Source organism: Hyalella azteca, unplaced genomic scaffold (genome assembly GCF_000764305.2).
Source record: "Hyalella azteca isolate HAZT.00-mixed unplaced genomic scaffold, Hazt_2.0.2 contig15162, whole genome shotgun sequence".
Classification (NCBI taxonomy): domain Eukaryota; kingdom Metazoa; phylum Arthropoda; class Malacostraca; order Amphipoda; family Hyalellidae; genus Hyalella; species Hyalella azteca.
Genome location: NW_025945022.1, coordinates 199,620 through 221,482, shown reverse-complemented (window position 1 = coordinate 221,482; position 21,863 = coordinate 199,620). Strand labels below are relative to the sequence as shown.

The 21,863-nt window shown below is 38.6% G+C and overlaps 2 protein-coding genes across 2 annotated transcripts; one reads left to right on the top strand and one right to left on the bottom strand.

The window, feature by feature from the left end:
* Nucleotides 1–346: 346 nt before the first annotated feature.
* Nucleotides 347–4,390, top strand: LOC108678717 (the record flags this gene model as incomplete). Its single annotated transcript, XM_018167177.2, has 3 exons — nt 347–467; nt 772–1,002; nt 4,116–4,390. Coding segments are annotated over 3 exons (610 nt in total), but the record flags the coding sequence as incomplete, so codon positions are not given.
* Nucleotides 4,391–6,140: 1,750 nt separating this feature from the next.
* On the bottom strand, nt 6,141–16,551 carry LOC108678716. Its single transcript, XM_018167175.2, has 4 exons — nt 15,195–16,551; nt 13,857–14,901; nt 7,821–7,979; nt 6,141–7,031 (listed from the first exon to the last, which is right to left on the bottom strand). Exons 1-4 carry the CDS (start codon nt 16,507–16,509, stop codon nt 6,476–6,478), a joined length of 3,075 nt encoding a protein of 1,024 aa, XP_018022664.1. The 5' UTR covers nt 16,510–16,551; the 3' UTR covers nt 6,141–6,475.
* Between the last annotated feature and the right edge of the window lie 5,312 nt (nt 16,552–21,863).

The window sequence follows — 21,863 nt, the reverse complement described above, 5'->3', positions numbered from 1 at the left end:
ATTTTTGGTGGGAGCATGGTACTCATTTGTGGAATTTGAAAATTTTATTCGATTGATACCTTACCTATTGTAAAAAATATTCAAGCAAATCAAGTACAAGACTCTGCAGCCACAAAGTCAAATTTACTGAAATTACATTATTCTGGAGCAAAAATGTTTGGGTAAAAGGTTTTTCAATCTTGAATAAAAAAATTTGTTTACACACTTAACACTTCTTTGTATAACTAATATTAATTTGATCAAATCCATTACTTGGATATGTTATGTATTTTAATAGTTGCTGTTTTAAAAAGTTTCTGTGATTGAAAAATTCAAATTTTTAATTTTGAGCAATTGTGTGATCCAGATTTTTTCTTTTCAGAGACTATGTAACTGGATTCCAGAAGAGAAAGAAAGAGCGGCAAGAGCGTGCCAAAAAATTCAACGAAGCCAGAATCAAGAAGAAATTACTGCTTGCTCGTGCAGAGGTATTCTTCATATTAGATCCTTGTATCAATCATTAGTTGTATTCAATCTGACTTGTTGAATATGCCTATGCAATTAGACAATTGCAATATTTGCTTTTTCTAAAACATTCACAATATTATTTTGCCCAATATTTTAAAATATTTCTTTCAAAAATGTATGAATGTAGGTACTTCTTCAATTCTTTTATCCCTAAATAATACTTAAATTGCCTTATAATATTGAAATGTATATTTATTATAGAAGAAAATGATAAAGCTGAAGTGTATGCTAATAATTAAAGCTCTTTTCATTTCATTTTATTAGAGGCGGAAGAATTTTAACAAAATTCTTGCTGAGCACGAACAACAAACCAAGGAGATCAATGATGAATTCTCAGATGAAAGTGACAGTGACGATGACGTAACCCCTAAGCCGTACGAGAGCAAGGTGGGAGGGCCGGCCGTGAGCAACACTATCATCACTACCTGCGGGAATGCCACCGTCGAGATATCAACACTGGGTCTCAACAGTGACCATCACTTAGGCTCAAATATTGTAAGTTCTTGTGTAAAATTTAGTGTCATGTTGTTAAACAGATACTAAAATGATTCTGATGTTGCTTGCCAGCAGAGCAACAAATTAGCAACAATTCGTAATTTAACTTGACACATAAATGGAAAAACCCCTCAGGGGGGACTTCTGATGCATGTCTGTGCTCGTCAGAAGTCCTATGGGATTTTGCGTTCCTAGGGGGATTGTTCCTGAGCGCCCCACCGCTGAGTTCCCGGTGTCTCACTGCAAGTCTCAGTTGTGGGTTGATTCATTATGTAGGTAGGATTCCTTACATTAAGTTATTATGTAGGTAGGGTTCCTTACATTTCCCTTCTCTGTTTCTCCCTCGTGCGGGCGGCTGACGTCCCGTGTAAGCAAAGTCTTCTTTGATTGTCTTCGTTTCTGTTGCTTTTCACCTGTCCCTCCTTGTCACTTTTTGAGATGCTAACGCTGCTTCTTTCGAGCCAGCTTCAGCGGGCTTACAATTGAGACCATCCGCCCCTTGTGGGTGAAGATTAATCTGAGACTTTGAATAATTGAGACCTCCCGCCTTGCTGGCGATGTTATAATTTGACCTTCGGTGCGAAATAGCTTGATAGCTGAAGCGCTAGTAAACCATTATACTATGACTACTAAATGGAAAAAATTGTTGGATTGCTAATATACAGAACGCTGAATGGCGTAGTGATTTATTTAAACTTTGAACTTCTGTTTCACTTAGGGAAAATATCCTGGTACAATTTATCTTCATCCCTTCAATGACGACAGCCATAACAATTTCAGTTCGAGATTCCTGCCCACCATCATACGAACGAGCTTTACTTGCATAATTATTAACATAACATAACATAGTGATCTCGGAGCTGCAGTGTAGGCCTGACGTGGCCTGTCGCCGATTCTTTTCCTTTTCGTGCCTTGTTCACAGAAGATCTAAAATCGTGTCATTTGACCGGATCTTTTCATGACTGACGATAGTTTGAAGTATACTAGATTTCCACCGGGTTCGATATAGTGCTAGGCATTTCAAATCTGAACATATATTTTTCCATAGCTTTATCTAGTCTGTTGTTGAACCCGTTCATACTTGGAGCGCCAACGATGTCATCGGGGAAGCTGTTCCACATGTCGGTGATTCGAAGCGAGGAGAAATTTTGTCGCGTGGAGAAGTTGCAGCGCAGTTTTTTTAGTTTATAGCCATGGCCCCTGGTGTTGGTTCTTGTTTCAAATTCTAGTAATTCTTCGGGGACCTTGTATAAACCATGAGTATACTTGTATACTTCAATGAGGTCCCCACGCAGTCGTCGATAACTGAGGCTTGTAAGCTTCATAATCTTCAATCTATCTTCATAGGACTTGCCCTTCAAGCCTGGAATTATCCTTGTTGCACGTCTTTGAACATTCTCTATTAAATTTCTGTCCTTTAAAAATCTCGGTGACCACACAACGGTTCCAAACTCTAGATTCGGGCGCACGACAGCAACTAACAACTGCTTCATCGCTTCTGCATCTAGGAATTCGTATGAGCGTCTGATTAGTCCAAGAAGTTTGTTGGATGTGTTAGCTTGCGTTTCAACATGCTTAGAAAATTTGCTGCCGCGTATCAGCCCAGTTAACTAAGCTGTCAAGATCATCTTGCAATTGCGCCTTATTTGACGCATCATTCACTGTATTATTAACTTTTGTGTCGTCGGCATACATGGAGCACACGCTGGACACTACTTCTGGCAGATCGTTTATAAAAGCAACGAACAAAATAGGCCCAATAACTCTTCCTTGTGGCACGCCACTGCGCACTGATGCCCAGTCTGACACGGTTCCGTTAATACTGACACGTTGTCGTCTACCTACTGGAAAATCTCTGATCCATTGTAGTACGTTTCCTTCAATTCCCAAAGACTTCGCTTTACGTAACAGCCGCTCATGCGGAACATTGTCAAATGCCTTGGCAAAATCGAGGTACAATGCATCCACTGGTTCCCTTTCGTCCAGCAGGCGAGACCACTCGTTCAACGTAGATAATAAGTTAGTGGTGCAGGATCTTTCGGCAATAAAGCCATGTTGGCTATCTGATAGAAGATGGTGAGCAGTCAAGTGATCGATAATCCTATCCCTCACAACAGATTCCATTAGCTTACAAACAACACTTGTCAGACTGACAGGGCGATAGTTGCCGGGGCTGCTCTTGTCACATTTTTTGAACAATGGTGTTACTTGAGCTTCTTTCCAGTCGTCGACGGCAAAGTTTCTTCGTTCAAGGTTTTTTGAAAGAATACTGTCAATGGGCCGGCCAGAACGGTTGCTAGAATTGAGCTATTTTGGATGGAAGCCGTCTGGTCCACGTGAGTTGTTGGGATTTAGAGCTACCAGGCGCTTGAGAACCTCTTCTTCGTGTATTTCAAAACCTGTTAACTTCGAGCTGACTGGGCGCTCCTCAATATCTGGAATACTGATCAAGTCCTCATCTGTGAATACACTGCTGAAGAACTGATTAAGAACGTTAGCCTTGCCCTCATCAGAGGAAATCTTTCGTTGGTCAACTTTCAAATCAGAAATACCGTCCTTTGACTTCCACTTCGAATTAGCGTACAAAAAGAAGGCTTTCGGATTCTTTTTGCATTTTTAGCAATATTTTTTTCGAAGTTTTTCACTGCAGTGCGACAAACTTTTTTAACTTGATTTCGAGCTATTGCATGCAGGTTATTATCAGAATCGCTGCGAGTTCGTAAATAAAGCTTGTAGGCTTCTTTCTTGGTCTTTAGCTCAGCCTTAACTGCACTGTTCATCCACTGGGACTTTTTGACTCCATCAAGCGTAATCTTAGGTACACAGGATTAACTTATTACTTCATAAATATTTACACAACTACAAGACCCCCAGACATGTCTTTTTCGATCAACTTGTGTTTACATCTAAATATTGTGCTCATTGACATTTATTAAATTTCCAACGCCATTAAAAGGTTATTGTTTTTGCTGTATAAATGTGTTTTTCAAATCCTGTAAGATACATCATATTCTTTAGAAAAGATCGATATTTTTGCATTCAACAATAGCCCCCATGTGGGCTGATTTATTGGGTACCTCCAGCGTTTCATTTTATTTTTGCTATTTTTCCAGGATTTCGAAGCTTGCAAATTGGAAGGAGCCACTTTAGCCCGACACAAGAATCTGCTGAAGTTGTGTACTTCAAAGACTCAGTCTAAAAATAAAGATGAAGAGTCACAATCGTTCTCAGATATGGTCAAAGGAGTGATGAAGAAGGCACAGAAAATGGCTAAGAAAGTAGAAAAAGAAAGAGCTATAATGAAAAAAGAAGATAACTCTATGAAGCCCATAAAGCAGAGAAAGAAAAAAGTTCAAGTCACTGAGTTGTAAATAAATCGATATTAATAGGTTTTTTCTAGTATCCTCAATAACATTGACAAGACGTCTTCTATTGCTATTCTTGCACGGCAGCAAGGGTTTAGTTCAGAGTTGTTATTGAGTTCAAATCTAACAACGTTGACTCGTGGGTGACACTAGGCCAGTGGTTCCCAAACTTTTTCAGGCTGGCGCCCCCTTTGGCCCCCTAATGAATTTCTAGCGCCCCCCACAGACATACGCCACTCTCTTGAAATTTAGTACGCTGAAATTTTAAAAGATGAAGATTGAACACAAATGTGTATTTTACAAATAGAACCCCATTTAGTGAACCAATATGTTTTTCAGATGTTTTAACTGTTTCAGCACTAGAAGCCAAGGACGTCGCGGGCGAATTTATGGCCGGACTCGTGGCCGGTCTCACGACCAATCTCCTAATTCAATTATCAAGAAAATATCTCCCAAACAAATGAACGCAGCTCTATGAAACTTGGAACACGCATTCATCAGAACCTAACGGTGATGTTTAGCTAGTAAATTTATTTAAATTTCACCTTCATTCGTGAGTTGCGCGTATATTGCGAAACAGGCCAAAATTCGCATTGATCAAAGAATTTCTTCAAACTATTGAACAGATTTGAACGAAATTTTGAATATACATTCCTAACTACCAAGCGGTGATTTTTTAGATTATAATTTTTTCGATTTTACCTTCGTTTGCGAGTTTTTTTTTTATTTCACCGTCATACTTGATTTCACACTTCCTTATATTCGGCCCGTATCGCCGGGTAATTTGTTGCTTAAATTCGCGGCGATCAAGAAATTTCTTCTAATATACAGAACAGATTTCAACGAAACTTTGTATAAAAACACATAACCTCTCAACAGTGATGTTAAGCTCGTGACAATTTTTCCATTTTGCTTTCGTTTGCGAGTTAATAATAATCTGTTCAGTAGTTTGGAAAAAAATTCTTGATTACTGCGAATTTAAGCACGAATTGCTGTTTAAATCACGAATGAAGGTGAAATGAAAAAAAACTCGCGAACGAAGGCACAATCGAAAAATTTTTAGTTAGGACTGTAAATTCAAAATTTCGTTCGAATCTGCTCAGTAGTTTGGAAGAAATTACTTGATCACTGTGAATTTCGGCCCGTATTGGCATATAACTATGGCAAAAACGAACGATGGCAAAATTCAAACAATTTTTACGAGCAAAACATTACCGTTAGGTCCTAATGAATACGTGTACCAAGTTTCATCGAGTTAAGTTCATTAGTTTGAGAGACATTCCTTGATCATTGAATTTGAAAATTGCCGTGAGACCGGCCTCGAGTCCGGCCGTTAATTTGTCCGAGACGTAAACCCAGGAGAGCTAGGTTAAAAAAAAACAGAAAAAAACCATCGCTGGGAGTCATGTGCTGCACGTGTTGTGTACAAATCGTCTAACAATCGTTTGAACTTCTGACATTGACTTTGGACAGCCGCCCCCCATATCGCCCCCCTACCGACCTCTTCTTCCTTATCGCCCCCCAAAATCTTTCCACCGCCCCTAGGGGGGCGATATCGCCCACTTTGGGAACCACTGCACTAGGCTAAGCTCAGAAATTGATTAGGGTTCCAAAAAATATCAAAATGCAGGACCTGATGATATATATTTCCCGAAATTCATGTCACCATTGTGAGATTTTCGTCCTTGACACGGTAGCATGAGCTTCCGTTTTTGATTGAAAACAGCTAGATGGATACCTAATGAATTTTTATAGGGTAAATCAATCGTCCGGTTGTTTTAGAAGTTTATTCGGTTGACACCAATCAGGATTAACTTCTAGGCTACTAGGCAAAACTTCCACGCATTGTGTCTGGTTTTATTGAGAAATGGCCCAATTGATGTCATCTACCGACTGGAAAAAATTGGGCCAAACCGTCTCGTCCTGCTCCAGTCTCATCTTCTCAAGAGTTCCCCCAAGATTAACGCAGCAATTTAAAAATTAATCATTACAAATTAAAAAATATGGACTAACCCTGATGATCGTAGGAGCATACATGAACATTGAACCAGTTAGGTAGAACGAACGTGTAAAGATGACAGATAGAGCGTTCAAGTACAGCCTAGGTATCAGTAGCGGCCTTTCCTTTCTCGCCGATCCCTGTCGCGGGATCTCGACTTGCTTCGGCGCCTCTTGTCACGGGAGCGGGAACGGGACCGGGACCTTCCCTTGTAGCGGGAACGCGAGCTACGCGCCAACAGAGTCTTCAAGTGGTGTGAGATCGGCTTCACGTGCCAAAAGTTACAGAAACCACCCTTGCCACACTGGCCCATTTCAAACTGGCGACATGAAGCTTCTCTAAAGTCCGCCACTGGACAGAGGTCAACATATATAGGCCTGTACATGTACCAGCGGTTGTTAAGATCCTCAGCGGCCTTGACAGCATCCTCCTCCTTGCGGAACTTGATGTAGACATTGCCACGAAGATGATCGCACTGGTTATCACACACGCACATCTCTTCGATCTCGCCGTACTTCTCTTCACACTCAAAGAAGACATCTTCAAAGAAGTACTCAAACTGCTCCTGGATCTTATGGTCGCTCATATCACCAAGATGGGACCCGTCTGCAGACTTGGCTGAATTCTGCTGGCTCACGTACATATTGCCCATCACAATCGTTTGGCTGCAAACACGAACTCACTATTAGTTGAGTTAATCGACAGATAAATATACAAAATTCAAAACTGGAAATGAGAAACCAATAATACACAGGTATGATGTGTACTGAGATTTAATTCAAACGTATCAAAAACCTGACAGGAGACTATCACCGTTGATTAATATGTCCTAACTGATGTGAAGTTGGTTCAAACAATATTCCATTTCATGAGTAAATATACCGTAATATAATGAACCTTATTTCGAAAATTGAAAATTCGCTATATCATTCACGATATACGGTAGCTGGAAAAATAAACTTTTCCTAGTCTGCTGCATGTCTAAGATTAGGCAATAGCCTGTAAATGTTCATTCCAACCAGATTAGATTTAAACTTCTGACTATCAACACCAGACCATACAACTCACCACAGTTAATTGTTTGAACACTCACTCAGTTTGCTGTAAATTTTCACACAATGCATTTAATGTATTCAACAGATAAAATAGGCAGCTTATTAGATAAGGTTTCCTAACCAAGATAATTTGATCATTACCTTGGTTAGGAAACCTAGGTTAGGTTGGTTGAATGGTTTCCTTGGTTAGAAAACCAACTGATTAAAACCAAGTAGTAATTAAAACCGAGGGTAGTTGCAATGGAAATGGAAGCTGCAGAGTACAAATAATTTTTCACAACAGAAATGAATATGGGCCATTGGAGAAGGTGCAAAATAATGTGAAAATCAACATAAATATCAATTATTTCCATAAGTGAAAATTCAAACATTTCTTATCATTCACCATATTGAACTGACCTGTACTGAGGCTTGTTGTGCTTGCGAGAACATCTTTCACTGTGCCTGCAGGCTCCAGTTTTGATGTAGAAGGAACAATTGACTTTGTCCTTCTCGGTTCCATAAATTGAAGCAAGGTATTCAGCACCGGACATAGACATCTTGCTGGATAAGATGCACCTGGAATTAAAGGAAATCATTATTTTGAATTTAAGTTTCATTATAAAGCACAACTTGATACATTCACTGATTCATCTCAAGGTAAATAAAATGACAGCTAAAACTTAACTTGGATGCTACTCATCATGCGGTTAAGGTAAGTGAACAGGATTACTATGTCTTCCAAAGCATACCAACCTTTACAACCTAGTTTTTGGTAATTAGTCAAGTTTTGCTATGAACTGTGGACAATTTTAGTGATTGTATGATGAACTTAGAGAATAAGTTGTTCAACATAAAATTTAGATCAAGCAAATGTCATTCTCCTTGAAGCACCACACAAGTTAAGGATGCCAAATTTATTGCCTGCAAGATATTGTAACACAATTGTGGCAGATGATGGTTTTCAACTAAGCTCCTCCATTTATGCAATAAATGAACAAAATGGCTTAAATAAAATGGTTGATAAGACTACTGAACAAAATAATAGATGCAGCTGATGCAGGATTGGAACTTTCCTACTTAATGAAATCTTGCAGCTCAAAGTAACAAGTTCCTAATACATACAGAATTTAGCGGCCCCATCATGCACTTAGTCAACAATTGGAAAGGAGGTAAATCATCAATGGGAATCTTGCAGCTCCAAAAACAGCAGGAAAGCTCTGTTTGTGGCTCAAAATGTAAATATATTCCAATCCTGAGGTGATGGCAACCAATCATGTCCAGTGTTCAAATAGCTGCTGGGTACCAATCCAAATGATTGATCTGAACTTGATCAATTGTTTGATACTAATTGGACCAGAAATTACAAATGAATGCCATTTTATGGTCAAGATAGCTTGATGGCAAGCTTGAGAGAGGCTGTTATATTTCAACCTGGAAGATCTTTCTTTACTGTCTGGCACTTGACTACAACTGAGGCAAACATCAAATACTACCTATTACACCTCTCAATAGAAGGCCATTTATGATTTATACATATGCCAAGGGATTTATTTTATCCTACCAACAGAAGGTAGAATTTTAAGGCAAAGTCTCAGAGTCCAGAGCGATTTGAGAGGAATAATAAATAAACATGTGCACCAATGACAATATTGGTAATCTCCTATCTAATAGTTAACAAAAATGTAAATTCAGCCATGACATTCCAAAGCAGGAAGCTAGTGCTCTCGCAGCTCAAAAAAAGTTAGAGCTCATGTCACTGCATGGAAATTATACACATTTCAAGCCTGATTTTGACTATATGAATCCCTGTTTTTTTTTTTCTGGTGAAAAGTTTCCTAAAAGACAGTGGAATATTTGCAGCTTATTTGCATATATCATTCAAAGTTGGTTTTTGTTAAAATTGGCAATTCAGGCAAAAGTAACCCAAATACATGACAAAAATGCCCATGCTTGCAGTTTAAGTTACCTTCACCAGTTTGGCTATTGCCTGTACTTCCTTTTGAAAAAAAAAATTAAGCAAAATCACATACTGCCCACAATATTCAAAACTCACCACTAAAATGATCATTTCTGCCATTTTTTATGTAATATTTTAGACTGGATAATGTTCTGAATATTTTAGACTGGATAATGACTGAATTTTTCAAGCTGTGGTTTTATGGATTTGCCAGCTGTGATTCCATTTCTTCCATTCAAGCTGTGATTACACTTTTTCAAGCCGTGAATTCCAAATCTATGTCATGAAAAGCCATTTATGTTCTGAGCTGTGTTGTACACAGCTTGGAACGTGTTGTGTGTGTCTAATTCCGAGCTGTATGGGAATTAGTTTTTATGTGTCTAAAACAGTCTCTTAACTTGATCATTTATTAATTTATTTACCACTTAAAATCAGCAAATACAAGTATACTTAAAGAATTCCTAATATATTTACAGACTTGTATAAAAGTCTCAAACCATAATATTCTTTCTACACAAACAGTTCATCACTATTTGGTAGAGCAAGGTCAACTATCAACTTTGACATGTTTTTCGATGCTCTCACTGGGTGACGTGGACTTGTCCTCTGAGGATCTTAACATTTTCCCGCCAGACCCAGTGTTTTGCGGAAATCTGGCGCGCAATAGTATGATGTCACTATTTCAACCATCTACACATGCATGGAACTAAGACAAAGCTTAATATAAAGGAAAAAGTTGAGAAGTATCAGAATTACCCACAATGTCAGAATATGGTGCGTTTACCCTCCATTGTTTGTCATTGCCACTATCAAACTCTGATCTCAGTGAGCATCATCTGATCCACCTCAAAAACCACCTATCAACAGTTTGTTGACAAAATTGTAATCAAGAGCAAGTCTATTGACTACCGTAAAAGGGGGTAACTTAGACTCCCAGGGTAACTTAGACTAATTTTAGTTTTTTTAACAAAAATCCCCAAAACTCAAAAACTATTCAACATAGAAAAATTTTGTCAATGGGCATTAAAGGCCTAATACTGAGGCTACGTAACAGTGGTAACACAATGGAAAGATAAAGAAATTATGCATATCTATTAGGTTAAAAAATGATAAATGCGACCCACGAAAAAGAGCTATTATTTAAAGCCTGTCGTAGAACCCACTCAATTTTTTCATCTTTTGGTAAAACAACTCCAGGTTTTGGTGCATTATAGTAGAACTCTTCTAGTTACATATGCAAATGACAAATTTGAGGAAAGTGTCATAGTTTGCAAATGGGAGGCGCAGCCCCCGAATGGGAGGAACTTAGACCACCTAATGTCAGCCCTGACAGGTCAACATAGACCGGCTTGGAAATTAATTTAAAATTACCATATATATTTTATGTTTGATACACCTATTAATGTTTTTTCTTTATGTTTCTGACTCTACAGTCTTATATATGGTAATTTTAACTCAATTTTTCAAGCCGGTCAATATTACCCCATCACGGCTGAAATTAGGTGGTCTAAGTTCCCCCATTTGGGAGTGGCGCCCCCATTTGCAAACTATGACACTTTCCTAAAATTTTTCATTTGCATATGTAACTAGAAGAGTTCTACTACAATGCACCAAAACCTGGAGTTATTTTACCAAAAAATATAATTGATTTTACCACCCAGTCTGAGATAAGGCAAACGCGGTACCGTAAAANGTCTTGCTCCCATGAATTGCGTGTTTATTGTGTGCATCAAGGAAAAGTTCTTTGCTGTCACATTAAGAGACAAATCTTTAACGAACTAGTACTTTTTATAATTTTAATTGTTGAGTGCAAGCTGTCCTGCAGACACGCAACATTTCCAAGTTAAGTGATTACTTTATAGAAACTTTTTATACCTTTACCTATACGTGTTTATGCCTATAAGAAGTTTATTTTTCTGCCTCAAATAATGTTGTATCGAAAAACTGGTCTAGGTGTATCGGGAATAATATATGAACTGTAAATTTTAGAATTCCATCCTGGTAGCAAGAAATGAGTGGCTAGAAAAAAATCACCATATGCGCAACTCAAGTTCTGTTTGCTTTACGTCACTCTCAAAACACCGCACTACGCGCCAGTAACAATGAAATGTCACAAAATGTCATAATTATTTAAAAGCCTTTAGAATGCAAACCTACCAAATTGATATACTACAAAGCTGTGTGTGACTAAATTCGGCATTTTGTTCGACTAATTCTGGGCGAGCTTCAAACTCTACTATTTCATAATTCCGACCCTCTTGTGTTTGAATTATGATCGCTGTGTGAGCTGTATAGGAATACAACACAGCTTGGAATTAGAACACTACCGTAAAATGGGGTTACTTTGACCGGCGGGGTAACTTTGACCACTTTTCGTTTTTTTAACAAAAAACCCCAAAACTCAAAAACTATTTGAAACTTGTAAATAGTTTTTCGCTACTCAGCATAAATGGCTTTTCATTAAAAATTACCTGGCGACACATCTTGAAATTACCCGGCAACGCTCAGGGCTTAAAAACCCATATATTGGCGACGCTGCATAGTGCATCCACCCTCTGCGCCCTGGCTGTTTACCCCATCACTTTTTTTCAAAATTACATCGAAACTATGAGAGGCAGGAGCCAGCAATTTGTGGTGAGTGAACCTAGAGTAAGAGTATAGAGACTATAGACCTGTATTTTGCACATTTCAATCTAAGTTTAATTTAGCTAGTAAAAAAATGGCATTTCAAAAAAAAAATAGTCTAAGACTAAGTTAGGCCTACCCCCTTTCATGATGATGTTACTGGGTACTGCCGTACTGAGGCCTGCTGTCTGAATCAAAGCTCATGACATTCTTCAAATATCCCTATGAACTATGATGGACACTATCTAAGATTCACTTACGAATCACAGCTCACTGAGCTCAGGCTGCTCAGCCTGACTGGCGACTGTCTGAGGCCGAGGGAGACGGGAGTCAGGTCAGTGGCATAAATATCTATTATAATACCTAAATTATTTATAAGTCAAACTAAACAAGACGCCAATGCATGAAACTTTTAATTAAATACAATTATATTATACACTCACCATGCAGAGACTCATAGAGAAGGAATGTCGATATCAGCACCTTCGCCAATATTTACCCAACTGTGAATATAAACTCTGCAGAAGCGGCTTGGGAGAAACTACTTCTTTCGTCTCAATTTCAGTACGTATGGATCTATAGTTACCAATAACTAGCCTGGCTAGCCATCCTACTGTTTTGGACCACTGAAAATTTTCGCAATGACAGCTATATACATTTTCTATTCAAACATGAGGAAACATGTAAAATATTCTTAGATGAGATTCGCCTAAAAAAAATAGATATAGATTCTAATTGAAAAATTCTATTAAACGTCTTTCGATCATAATCTCTCAGATGATATTAGTTATATTATTTTCTGGTCATCCCATAAAATATATTCATATAAAAACCTATTAATTTCAAGGACAATTAATACAGCATTCTCTAATGTTGAAGGGAAACGCTAGTTTATTCAGAACAGCTTCTTTCAAATGCAGCGCTTATTTTCAAACTCGTTTAATATGAAGGCTTGATAATAATCTTTGAGTTTAAATGATCGAATTTAGAGTGCATGCAAGCCACACTGGCTCCGAAATACCACATCAAGTGCAAAAACACAACCACAAGGAGGATTGACGATCGTCGAACAAATGAAATAAATTAAAAGATTCCGCCAATCGCTTAACGCAGGTAGACGGTTAAGACGTTGTTGCTTGGGCCTAATCATTGTCCAAAAGAAGCGCGAAGGTAATTGAATATTAACATGGAAACCACGCTGATGCCCCCGAATAAATTGCGACTATATTCGTTTCACGGCCAACAAATTTAAACTCTATGGTATTCTTGATACTAGGAAGACCTTTTTCTCTGATCTATTTCTAAACTCCTAAACATAAAGTATACATCCTGCGGAAATTGTGAAGCTACGAATTTTATTATTTTTCGAGGGGAAGTTTTTGATTGCAGCAATCCTTCCCCAGTTATAATTTATCTTTGCTTCAAAAGTCTTGAGTGATTTCAAAAACTATACTGGTGCAATAAAAAAATTATTTAGGTAATAAATATTTACTTCAGTAAGTTGGCAACTGAACTCGCACTCAATTTAATCCTTTTGACTTGATACTTTTTACGTCAGATGGTTCAATTGACAGGCGAACATAGACGTGCGAAGGAATGGTCGTTTGAATATAATTTTTCGACATTATCGTTTTATGAATAAAATGATGGTAACGGATAGTTCTTGCTTGAAATATTGTTAGAACACTGACATCCAACATCGTATCACGGGTCGTTTGTCACGGGCACGGTTGTTAACAAAAAGATCGCTGGAACAGTGACGACGAATATCGGATTACGGAATGCGTGTCATGGCACGGTTTGTATTTGCCCGAAACATACAAATAGTTTGGGCAGGGACGTCAAACATCGGCGTATCACGAATAGGTCACGTGTAGCGTGTTACGGGCACGGTTGCTGCCCGCACGGTAGTGGGCGGGACGTATACCGGCCTGAGTATGGAAGTCGTTATTGCTGCCAGCGAGACCGACGTTTGAGTTTTAGAGGCGTTTAGACTAGAAGACCTCAACTCAGATGCGAGAGAGTCAGCGTATTTCGGAGTGACAAGGTAGTTTTCCCGAACCTCGTCAAGATGAGCGAAGAGAGCTTTGTGATTTTCATTGTAGATGACAGACGGTCTTCCGCTGGGGGTTGTCAGAGTTTGGTATCCTTGACTGCTGAAAGAATTGGCAGCAAGCTTGGGTGTCTCCAACTGTACGGCTGAAACGATTGGCTGCTTTTGATTACTTAGAACTGGAGAGGGTATGTTTACGTTTTCACCTCTAAATAGAATAGGCATCGAATTTTCAATATCCAAAAAGGGAGGAGTATCTGGTCCAAGTAAGACTGGTGAAGACGCAGCAACCGATGAACGTAACGTCATTTCTGCCCAATCCTTACGTTTCCATTGATCAAAATGATCTTGTAACGATGGTGCATTAACAACTGATTCATCATTTGACTCGATAGTCCCGGATGGGTAAATGTAAACCGGTTTTGTATCTTCGGTAGCCATAATTGAGGAATATGACGAGTATCCACTATACTCTGAAGGTGGAGGACGCATTTTACTATCCAGGTTAGTGGAGAGAGTATCCCTCTGCTTCTCATGCTCAGCCTCTCCTTCATTATCTTTGGATTTCTTTTTAAGTCTCCTTCTTTTTTTAAACTTTTTAATCTTGGTCGGAACTGTGTCTTTTCTTCGGACATCTTCTTCATAATCTTCCTCTTCTTCTTCTTCTTCAGCGGCTGGCGCTGGAGGCGAAGCAGCAGCAGCTTCTGCAGGTTCTTCTTCGTAATCGTAGTCGTAAAGGTAGTCCGGCCCAAGCATCGCCTGCAGGCCAAAGAAACGAAGCATTCCCGGTAGTGTGTCCATGTCAGGAGGCAGAGGTGCTAGGAAGAAATTGTCGATCCCGGAGTATGGAATGTAGATCAATGCTGAAAAGGAGAGAAATAGTTTTTTGACGGCGCACGAATATTTGTACTTTAAGATAAATTTCCGACGCAAAAAATATCGTCTCTTGTGAGTCATAAAAGATCAGTTTTTGATGACATATGAAAATTTTTTGACTAATAAATATTCATTTAAAACGAAATTCATTTGTTATAATAATTCATAGAAGTATTCATCACCTGATAGCCAATAAAGATATAAAACATTTCAGCAAAAAAGTCATTAGTTTACGTAGTTAGAAAATTTTGATATGATAAATGAATTAACATATACTCACGGATCAAAATATACAAAGATGTGAGCAGAATGTTGACCAACTTGACGTAGAATGGTACTCTTATCAATCCGCTAACCGGATGATCGAACATGTCAGCAGATTGATGTACCGTATCAGGGACGACATGAATCGGTGAGAATATTGCAGTTTCCAAGTCTAGAGATGCGTTCCGGATGGCTTGAATTAAGTTTTTGATGGGACCCGTTAACTGCCTAATACTAAAAAATGGAATCGCAGTTGTATCTTCTGCTACATCAGTTGTTGCTTCCGCCCTAGATGTCGTATTCGTATCGGAAGACGACGCCGTATCTGCTCTAGACATTTCACTAATTTTTTGAGCCACCTTATTTTGCTGGAGTTTGTGCATAAAGGCATTGACGCTTTCGGTATCAGCTGTTGTTTCTTTGCGCTCAATTGCCCTGAGGACTTTATAGGGGTACGGGTGATCAACTGACAAGGTGTCAACCGGCTCTCTCATTGACCTGCCAAAGATTCTCCGCAGAGGGTTATAGTGCCTGATAATGCCTGTCACACCTCGACCGATGATGGTCGGCCAACTCATCGGGCCATCAGGACTGATATTTGGATCTCTCATGGATACAACCCAGTTCCACCACTGATTTAATCCTTCAAGGCTGAGCAAGCCCGTGGCAGGAGGGTCATAAGAAACGACAGGCGTGTTTTCCGCGTGAGATGGTGTTTCTTGACCTGAGTTACTAGCTTGAGTTTCCACTATTTGAGCGGAAGATTCTGCCACAACATTGCTAATAACGTCAGAATCTCTTATTACAGGAACTGGCGTAGATGGTTTCTCAGAGGTCGTCGGAGGTTCTTCATGTGTAGATGGTTTCTCAGAAGTCGTCGTATATTCTTCATGGGAAGACGGTTTCTCAGTTGCTCTTGTAGATTCTTCGTAAGTCTTATTAACTTCTGGGTTCTTCTCCTCGAGACGCGGAGGGAAGAGTGACTCATCCGGCTCGAAGAGCTGTAGCTCAAGCTCAGAGATATCGTCAAAATTTGAGGTATTTTGTGAATTATTTGTTGCATCCTTCCTGATAGAGGTAGCGACTTTTATGTTGGGTTGCTTTCTCTTGCTTGGAGTTGTTGAAACGTTTTTTTGCACGTTGCTGATAGCTTCGACAATTTGAGCGACATTTGGAGGAAGGGCATTGATGTCAAGATTATCTGAAGTTTCTTCAACGTCGGATTTTTTATTGACAGGTTCACCTGAAGTCGATACGAAAAAACATGCAACACACAACCAAATCGTAAAAACGCCTAAAGTCTTGGAATTAAAGACTTTAAAACTTGCCATATTTTTGCTACATAGCAAAATCTGCAGAAAGAGACATGCAGTTAATATTTAACCAAAAATGAAAATCTGTAATAAAATAATATTAATAATGTCTACCATGATATCAATGTAAAGACATCACTGGGGCCAATTTTTCGTTGAGTAATTTGTCAAAAGCAATTTCATCTAACGATTTAATAAAAGTCCATGTAATTGGAAAAACGTTTTCCTAGTATTCGTGGATTATACTGAAACTTAGTTGAACAGTGGAAAAATTATTAGCGAAATGCAAAGAAGATTTATGCTTTCCTAAATGCGCCAATATTAATCAATTGGTGCTTATAGCCGATCGAATCATTCAACCAAGCCTCACACAAGCTTCACAACTTTTGCAAGAAGAACCTTTTTACGAACAACTTTTTGCACGTCATAAATTCTGCATCGGCCAATTTAACTCAGCACATATACAATTACAAGAAATTTTAAGCTTAATTTGTCATCTGTCATCCTGCAAATAACGTCTTTAAAACAGGTTAATAATAAATAACATCAATCTCGTGTTTTCCAATCGAAAAGCGAAAACAAACATGAAAAAATACAATGAGAAAAAAGTACGTCGCAACTCATTTTCTTAAGTTCAATTTTAGCCGTGAGGACTATCACCACACCGTCTCGGTTACACATTTTGTGGTAAACAAAACCGTTTTGACGCAAGGCGCTCACGTTGCAGCCTAACTAGACTACTGGCCGTCGCAAGCGCGTCACACCTCACACGGCTGCTCGCGACGAACTAACTGTACTGTTCAAAGAGAGTCCCTGCTCCGGACTTGGCATGTGAGATCCTTATGTGGGTCGCCACATCATGCCTTACAATGCCTTAGGACATGGGGTTTATTAGACCATCTGTATGAGTCGGAAAAATGTAACCCCAATCACACGCCAAATTGTTCACGAACGAGTTACGTGCGCACTGACGATTAAAAAGAAGAAATTTTTGAAACGCATACAGTATGATGTTGTACTACGCTTTGAAAACATCGAAATAATTTATTTGGCATTTTTGCTAGCATATATTTGACACAAGATTTAATGGAATGTATTTTTTCTGTACCGGGTTCCCATTATGTTGACGGACTGCAATTTTTATGTGATATGTAATGAAACAAACCTAAAACATATGGAATAAATAGTCTAATTTACATTCATTCTGGATATTCTGTTTAGTAACTACACAAGCGTATTAACTTTTATTTTTTTATTATTATTATACATATTATTATTTCTAATAATAATATTATATTATTTCTAATAATATTTTCTTATAATTAATAACATTATGATATTAAGTTTCAACATTTCTATTCGTAGTCGAGATAAAGAGAAAACCTCTTGAAACCATGCTGTGAGGCTCAATAAATATAGAACTATGGCACCGGAATATAGTATTGTATCCTATTTTCAAATAAAAGAAAATGTATTAAATTAAATTTCTTTCTGGGGTTGTGAACCTCAATACTGTTAAATCCCGAGGCTAATTCTGCATCCAACAATAAAACTAGCATTATTAAAGTAACAAAGTCAGGAAGCAAGTGCTGATTGAAAGCGACGGCTTGTTTCTACGATGCAATCTGTGATAAAATGTGGCTTTCCAGAGAATCACAGCCGAGGAGGAGAGTCACTTGAAAGAAAGATGCCCAGCTTTCTATGAACTGCGCATTGAAGGAGAGAGTTTGCCATGGAAAGTTGATGCGGAAATTCTTTGATAAAGTATCACTTGACCTCTTGCATTAAAAGTCATACGAGATATTTCCGAGATTAAATAAAAAGAATTATCGAAAGCGTAAAATTATCAAAAATTTTACGCAAACTCGATTCATGTGAGCTAAATTACACACAAATATCACACTGAAATTGAGTAACACACTGAAACAGCAAATTACTCAAGAACATGTTCAATTAACTCATTTTCATCAAAAAGAGTTTCATCATCAACTAACATAAGTCATGGTGTTCCTTAATGATCTCAGTGAACTTCATCTCGCCGTAGGACGTAGCTATAACTACGTAGCTTTTTACACGTCGGACTGGCATGTGAGCTTTCTGCTTGTAAAGAGGATCAGCCTTCTCATTGGCTTTACACGTCAAACTGGTATGTTTGCTTCGTGCTTTTAGAAAACATCAGCATTCTTATTAGCTTGTCGCGCCGAACGGGCATGTGAGCTTCGTGCTAGCCGAGAACACTTGCCTTCTCATAATTTCTGAACATGGAACTGGCCTTTGAGCTTCGCGCTTGTATAGAACAGTAGCCTTTTCATTGGATTTGTGCTTCAGACTAGCATGTGAGCTTCGTGTTTTTAGAAAAACATCTGCTTTCTCATTAGCTTTTTACCTTCGACTGGCTTGTGAGCTTCGTGCTTGTCTGGAGCATTCGCCTTCTCATTATCTTTGCAGAGGAACTGGCAATTAAGTTTCATGCTTTTTAAAAGCATCGGCCTTCTCATTAGCTTGCGTACATGTCATTAGCTGCGCTCATCCTTCTGGGTGACGATGAATGTTTCTTTCAGAAGTCAGAACAGAACACTGGTAAACACTTTGGCACAAATTGACAATTGTCTCGCTAAATATTTCTCTATAGTATAACGAATAAATGTTAGAACTGTTGAATGTTATGTTTTTTTTTGGTTGTCATTATCAAGTTTATATTTATGAGAATCTTAATGTTAAATAAATATTATGTTAGTTATTTTATATAAAATCGTACAAACATATTGGTAACTAACTAGGTTACTAGGGATGAGCCTTATTTACTTGTATTAATATAAATAATTTACCTGCAATTAACACAGACCTTTGTTTTTCAGTTATCCACTTATCCACTATCCTGTTTAACATTTTGGCAAATATATCATGTATAATTTCTTCTATCTACGAAAAAGTTCCTTGCATAACTCATATCATCTCAGTAACGTCCATAGAAGTGACGCATAAATACATAGAGTTACGACGTACAAGTTGCGACGTCGTGCGACCGGTTCCTGGAGAAAGCTACTCCGCGCCGCAGCCTAGACTATAGCGTCATCCTAATGCCGGCCTGCTGTAATATCCGACACAGCGCGGCTAAACTTTTCCTTACTCATGATACTGCGTCTCACGTCGGTTTACCTTGAATCCTAAAGTTTGTTTACTTAATTTATTTCTTTAGGCACGCTTTGACCTTCAAGTTGGATTCATTGGTCACATTAAATAGAGAAAGTTTTGTTGTGTGCTGTTCGTGTTACAGATGCGTTCAGGAATTTTTGTAGTTAATTTTGCACTGGGACACTAAGGGGTATTAAATTTACCTAATTATTTTCTTAAAATTATTTCATCAGGAATGAATTAAAAGAGAGTTTCCTGAAATGTACTTAAGACACTTAAATGTACACATTTCAGCGTTTTTGTTTGTTGCTAATAAACGAAATTAGCGAATAGACAAGTAATTATATGTCAAGTAAATCGCAGTACAATATAATTTTAGAAGGCATAATGGGAGTGTAACGAAACACAATAAAGCATCCGTAATTGTAGTCCATGTATAATAACGTAACACTAAAAAGGGCATGAGTGTAGCGAAACACTATTAGGTATAAGTCCTCATAGCATTGATTCATATTATGCGTTCCCTGATAAACCCGAAAAAAATTAACGATTTAGTGAGAGTATTGACACGCGAAAGATCGAGTAGTAATGCCTCAAGTGATAAAATGAGTTTTCATAATAGAGGTGACGTTAAAACAACGTTAAATTAACGTTATTTTAGCTAACCAACATTAAATTTAACGCTGATTCAACGTCAGATATCTGGTGGGTTGAGTTTCCGAGTCCTGATATGAGTGACCTTTGCCTCATCGCTGAGGACGAGGAGAAAGCGGAGGAGTTGTCCTGATCGAGAACAGCGAGTGTTCATTTTGCAGGGCAGAAATGAGGCTGCATCTGTTCTTTGCATGTTTCTCCTTTTCGAAAATGCTACACAACATTGTTCTGCCCATGGTAAGACAGCGTGATAACAGATAGTTTAAACTTTAAAGTTTTATCGAGGTTTATATACTCAGGCATTCCTAAGTTACGCATGCAAGGCTCCATGAGTACATATATAATTTTTTCAACTTACTGATTGGCGCGACATATTTGCGGCCATCTAAACCGACCTTTCATGAGTAAGCTATTGTTCTTCCCCAGCTGGTAGCAGTAGGCAGATTGATGTAGTCTGCCAACATGGCTGTCAAGTGGCAATGGATCTGTGGGGCACCGGTCAGGCTTCTCGCATTCTTTTTTAAATTAACTTTCTGTAGCGAAACATTGCTGTTTCTTGCTGACACATCCGGGTTATTATCCTCCCGACACATTCTAGCATCTATTCACTTAGTCTGTAGTAAATGCTGTATTTAAAGATAATTCGTCATAAATTATGGGATGTGGTGTTATCTCGCTGTCATGCAAATGCCGCGCCTTAGCTAGGCGGCTCAACAGTGTGGCGGTTAGAAGACGAAGACTCCAACAGTGCGGCGGGTGGAGTGTGAAGACTCCAGTAATAGTGTGGCAAGTGGAGTGCGGGGACTCCAACAGTCGACGGGTGGAGTGGGAAGACTACGCTCTCCAAAGCGGACTGAAGATAAAATAATTGCCTCCTAATTATAATAATAATAAATGATAATAATAGCGGTTTCAGCGTTTACTAGGCCGTAGGCCTGTCGCCGATTCTTAACATCGCTGAACATTCATAGCATTTTGCGGTCTCGAACTCGCAACTCGTCAATATTAAAGTCGACAACATGCTCCAACACTAATTTACATAATTGTTGGAGTATAAATATTGTCAGATTGACTAATACGCAGAAAGTTTGCAAGAGGATTGAACCAAAAATTTTGTTTATAATCAGTTTGTTAGCGAAGAAAGAGATTGAAAAGAGAGTGAGAATATGCGGTTTGAGAGTACGGAAGCAAGGAATGGAAAGAAAGGATAGCCTCAAGCTATACAGGATGAAAGAAATGCCAAAGTATGAATTCATTTATGATGGTAGCAGGGGTGGGGATCTAATGTTCTGTGTGAGAGCAAATGCCTTAAGTGTGAATGCAAGAACATACAGGTTGAATGAAAGAAGAGAAGATATCTGTTTCATGTGCGACAGAGGTGAGAGAGAAATGGTGGAACACTTGATGATGGAGTGTGAGGAACACCGTATGAGAGTGAAAGACTGGAAATGATTGGAGTGATGCTTGATGAGAGGGGTGATTGTGTGACGTATGAAGAACAGGTGATGTATGGATGACAATGATTGTGGGCCTGTCACCAGGGGTAACCACTGCCATGACAGATAGTGGTAAGCGCTTTTTAG

Bases quoted from the DNA above. Each gene is read 5' to 3' on its own strand.
- LOC108678716 (XM_018167175.2), bottom strand. From the start codon at position 16,509: ATGGCAAGTTTTAAAGTCTTTAATTCCAAGACTTTAGGCGTTTTTACG. The intron at 14,902-15,194 runs GTGAGTATATGT...TCTCCTTTTCAG, and splicing joins ATCTTTGTATATTTTGATCC to CATTGATCTACATTCCATAC. The intron at 7,032-7,820 runs GTCAGTTCAATA...TCGTGTTTGCAG, and splicing joins CACAACAAGCCTCAGTACAG to CCAAACGATTGTGATGGGCA.